The 5,000-nt window shown below is 46.3% G+C and overlaps 1 protein-coding gene across 4 annotated transcripts in view; it reads left to right on the top strand.

Annotated features, from left to right (window-relative positions):
- Window positions 1-4,493, top strand: part of kcnh5b (potassium voltage-gated channel, subfamily H (eag-related), member 5b) — a 39,365-nt gene extending 34,872 nt beyond the window's left edge. For all 4 annotated transcript variants that reach the window (XM_060871690.1, XM_060871689.1, XM_060871691.1 and 1 more), the window contains one exon: window positions 3,014-4,493. In XM_060871690.1, coding sequence (XP_060727673.1) covers window positions 3,014-4,069 — 1,056 coding nt within the window. In that variant the 3' untranslated portion in view covers window positions 4,070-4,493. The remainder of the gene's footprint in view (window positions 1-3,013) is intronic.
- Window positions 4,494-5,000: the final 507 nt, after the last annotated feature.

The raw sequence follows: 5,000 nt of genomic DNA, 5'->3' as shown, positions 1-5,000 counted from the left end.
TGTATGTGTGTGTATGTGTTTGTGTATGTGTGTGTGTGAGAGAGTGTGCATGTATCTGTGTGTGTTTGTATGTGTGTGTGTTTGTTTTTGTTTGTGTTTGGGTCTGTGTTTGTGTGTGTGCTTGTGTGTATACGTGTGTGTGTGTCTGTGTGTGTGTGTGTACGTGTGTGTGTATATGTGTGTGTGTACGTGTGTGTGTGTGTGTGTGTGTGTGTGTGTGTGTGTTTGTGTGTGTACATTTGTGTATGTGTTTGTGTGTATGTGTTTGTGTGTATGTGTTTGTGTATGTGTGTGTGTGTGTGAGTTACAGTCATGACTCCTGAGTAAAGCGTCTTACACACCCGAGGGGTAAAGCGTCTTACACACCCGAGGGGTAAAGCGTCTTACACACCCGAGGGGTAAAGCGTCTTACACACCCGAGGGGTAAAGCGTCTTACACACCCGAGGGGTAAAGCGTCTTACACACCCGAGGGGTAAAGCGTCTTACACACCCGAGGGGTAAAGCGTCTTACACACCCGAGGGGTTAAGTGTCTTACACACCCGAGGGGTAAAGTGTCTTACACACCCATCTGTCCAAACCTCATGGCATGTTTTAAAGCTCAGCTCAGTCTTGATGTAATCATCTCCAGAATGTCTGAACAGACGACTCAGTATTTCTCTCTCAGAGTCTTAAATAATGTCTATTCTAACATAATACTGTAAGAATCAACCACAGAAAACTTCTGAGAAAATGAGATTTTAATCCACCGCCTTTGCAGACTCATAAAGACTCGTGGGATTGTGCTGGAAAAATAGATTTATCATCATTTCTCAGACGTAATGACGGCACTACGTATTTTGCTCTGGAGAAAAAAAACAATCCTTCTCGATGCTACGTTCTTTCAGAGACGTTGCAGATAATCTTCTACGAACGTCCGTCGCTCGCCGTCATTAACGCTGGATCATGAGCCGAGGGAGAAAAAAAGACGAAAATATTAAAGCTGGATAATGCGTAAATTAGATCCGATGCTTGGTTCTGATTGGTCAGAAGGTTTTCGATGAATTTTCCATAACACTAACTTATCGTTTCTATGGTTACGGCGTCCACAGGGCCTCTCTTTTGTGTGATCGTTGATCTGGTGCCGTTCTGCGTAAGGATACGTTTCCAGTGTAATCGCACTAAGTCTGTAACACGACAGGATGTCTTTTATTTTTCTTTTTAACTTCAAGACACAGGGGGTCATGGTGGCTTAGTGGTTAGCACGTTCCCCTCACACCTCCAGGGTTGGGGGTTCGATTCCCGCCTCCGCCTTGTGTGTGTGGAGTTTGCATGTTCTCCCCGTGCCTCGGGGGTTTCCTCCGGGTACTCCGGTTTCCTCCCTCGGTCCAAAGACATGCATGGTAGGTTGATTGGCATCTCTGGAAAATTGTCCGTAGTGTGTGATTGTGTGAGTGAATGTGTGTGTGTGTGTGTGTGCCCTGCGATGGGTTGGCACTCCGTCCAGGGTGTATCCTGCCTTGATGCCCGATGTCGCCTGAGATAGGCACAGGCTCCCCGTGACCCGAGGTAGTTCGGATAAGCGGTAGAAGATGAAAGAATGAATGAACTTCAAGGCACAATCATTTCAGTATAAAGCGAGTCACATCTTGTTTCCTGGCCGTTACGTTCCACGGCATAAATGTAACCAGAAACGGATAAAAAGTCACGTTTTCGTTTTCTTACGTTTCTTGTGTTTTATTTTTCATTAAATTCTTACTGTACAGTATTTATTCCTTATTTAATATGATAGAAATGTTCACTATTTGCTAGTGTTGCCTTGAGAACCTCTTCAGACCGGGTTTTATTTCCTCAGACCAGATTTCAGATCCTCTGTAGGTGTAATATCGAGTTCTCTCGTTCTCGTCTCTCGGCACATTCTTCCTGACATCTGTTCCGGCTCTGCCAGATTGTTTGGCAAATCTTTGCACATTCGTCTCGACATGTCTGTTAAATCTCCGCCAGATGTCATACACCGCCTTCTTCGAATCAGCTCCGGAGACTCAGAGGCTCGTGATAAACTATTTTCCCCCTCGAGCTGAATTATTATTATTATTATTATTATTATTATTATTATTACTTATTTAGTTTTTACTCGACTGCTGCTTATACCAGACCTTTGGACCTTCTACTGTATATTTATAGTATTTCAGAAAAATAAGGTTAAATCTGCACTTCCTTTAAGGGTTCCTTACTGAGGAACCATACAAGACTGGAGAGGATCAGATAGGATCAGAATCATTTCATCTCTAAGAGTTCTCTGGCCTATTAATGGATCTTAGCTTCTAAAGAACGGTTCTATTAGAAATCCTGTCTGATTGTAAAACACTTTGTGTCAGGTTCTGCAGAAAGCTTACCATCAGAGGTGGGGCTAAGTACAGTAGGAGGAACCTTTCATTTTCCTTAAAGAACCATTAAAGAACATTTTAATAACCTTTATTAATACACAAACTCAGGGGGGACACGGTGGCTTAGTGGTTAGCACGTTCGCCTCACACCTACAGGGTTGGGGGTTCGATTCCCGCCTCCACCTTGTGTGTGTGGAGTTTGCATGTTCTCCCCATGCCTCGGGGGTTTCCTCCGGGTACTCCGATTTCCTCCCCCGGTCCAAAGACATGCATGGTAGGTTGATTGGGATCTCTGGAAAATTGTCCGTAGTGTGTGAGTGTGTGAGTGAATGAGAGTGTGTGTGTGTGCCCTGTGATGGGTTGGCACTCCGTCCAGGGTGTATCCTGCCTTGATGCCCGATGATGCCTGAGATACACAGGCTCCCCGTGACCCGAGGTAGTTCGGATAAGCGGTAGAAAATGAATGAATACACAAACTCATAGAAGAAGTGGTTCTCCAAGGGTTCTTCAAGACACCACTTTGTTCAGCAAAAGTTTTGTTTTTAAAATCTTAAGGTCTCTTGAGGAACCCTTCCAAGGAACCCTTTTTGATATATAGCCCAAAAACCCTTGTAAATAAATATGTCCTTTGTTTTTTTTTCTTCTTAGGTTGTCTTCCGGAAGATCAGCGATGTAAAGAAGGAGGAGGAGGAACGTCAGCGCTCGAAGAACGAGGTTCCGCTGACAATCCCCGTTGACCATCCGGTCCGAAAACTCTTGCAGAAATTTAAACAGCAGAAGGAGCTCCGCAACCAGGAGGCCGCAGTCCAGACTGATGTGGAGAAAAACCAGCAGCAGTTTCACACGCACGGCTTCCAGCTACGTTCACACACTCGGCTCCAACAAACACAAACATCCGTCCCACAGAGCACGCTGCACACGGTGCAGAACGGCAGATCTAACATAGGCTCCTGTAGCAGCGTGGTCACCATCTCGCAGATCACACCCATCCAGAACTCTCTGTCCTTCTCCAGACCTGGTGACACGCTCAAACAAAACAACTGCGATGTCATGGAACTGAAGCCCGCTGGAGATCATGATCCGAGCGCGACCCGCACGAAGCTGAGCAACGCAACGCTCACCAAACCGCTCGCAACCGGTCGTGGGTGGATGCGGCTGAAAAACAACATGGGCGTCCCAGATTCTCCGCCACCGGAGAGCCGCAAAGAAGGGCTGAACAATGTGAAGAAAGCGGCGTCTATAGAACATCTCTCGCCCGAGGTCAGAGTGCAGATCGAAGGCGTCGTGGACACCACCGGGTCCAGAAAGAACTCGCTCCGTAAAACAGACTCATGGGATAGCGGGTTGACACAAAGCGATCAGAGGCTAGATAACGTGGAAGAAGTGCAGAGTCCCATAGCGGGCGATAGCAGCTGTGGTGGAGGAGAAGGACTACCGAGGGACATGTTCACCACACACCACGATCTCTCCGTTCAAACCATGCTTCAGGAGACAAGGCTGGAACTACGGGGCGAGATCCAGGCTTTGGGGTCCAGGATGGCCGTTTTGGAGGAACAAGTAGGCCAGATTCTCAGACTGCTCTCAGAACAGAATGATCAGACACGTACACCTCAATTGCACAGACCCAACTCCAGACCAGGAGAACTTTTCACCGCCTCTACACCGGGGAGTCCTGATTTAGACGATGACGACGTAGCGATCTGAAACAAAGCAAAAATCAATCCTGAACCAATACGTTCCAAAGCCCTGGTCTGGAGGTGAACGAGTCAGGGTTTTTCTGGGGAGACCCCAAAAAGTGTTGAGACCCGAACGGGTTCTAACGTGAGCACTCGACGACGGTTAGATTGGACAGAAGGAGCACTGTGTACACTTTGTTAGACAACCTTGCACAACATGTACTCTGTAAGACGGAGACCGAGAAACTACTGAGAAGCTATTTTCTGATTTATTTCTTTTTTATTCTGCATGTGCAGCTGGGTTCTGGTTTGCCAAAGACAAAAAGCCTATCAAACGTTGATGATATTTGTTACGACGTTATACAGTACATGCTTGTATATTATGCAGATGACTGCATGTGGTTTGCTTATTCACTCCGATTGTCTGGATGATATTTATTCAGAATGTTGAGAATTTGGATTAAAAGTGGAATGATACGACCGGGGGGAAAAAAGTCTTTCTATAAACGTGCCAAGAAAATGAAAAGTTGTGTTGAGTTGTTGAGTAAAATTGGCATTTAGTTAGAAGAAGTTAGGAGGTAGATGTGAAAGAACGTTGGTGGAGTGAAGATCCAGGTGGATCAGAAAGAGTACACAACACAAAGGTAAGACTGACTCACACTCTTACGTCTAGTGTGGAGGAATAGGAAACAAAAACATTCAGCAGGGGATTGAATCTAAATCAGACTGAAACTGCTCACCTGAAGGCTCCCACCAATTCAAGCTGAGGCTCTCTTACACAGTACTAAAGCTCACAGACTCCTGTGATTGGCTAGTGACCGCTGTGATTGACAGGGGAGAAAGAGAGTACGCCCCTCCCACCAAAGAGCAAGACCGATTGATAATTACATGATAATTCTGGGGGGGGGTCACGGTGGCTTAGTGGTTAGCACGTTCACCTCACACCTCCAGGGTTGGGG

The sequence above is a fragment of the Tachysurus vachellii genome, chromosome 6 (assembly GCF_030014155.1).
Source record: "Tachysurus vachellii isolate PV-2020 chromosome 6, HZAU_Pvac_v1, whole genome shotgun sequence".
Lineage (NCBI taxonomy): Eukaryota > Metazoa > Chordata > Actinopteri > Siluriformes > Bagridae > Tachysurus > Tachysurus vachellii.
The sequence above is the reverse complement of the archived record's forward strand: the minus strand, read 5'-3'. Positions and strand labels throughout refer to the sequence as shown.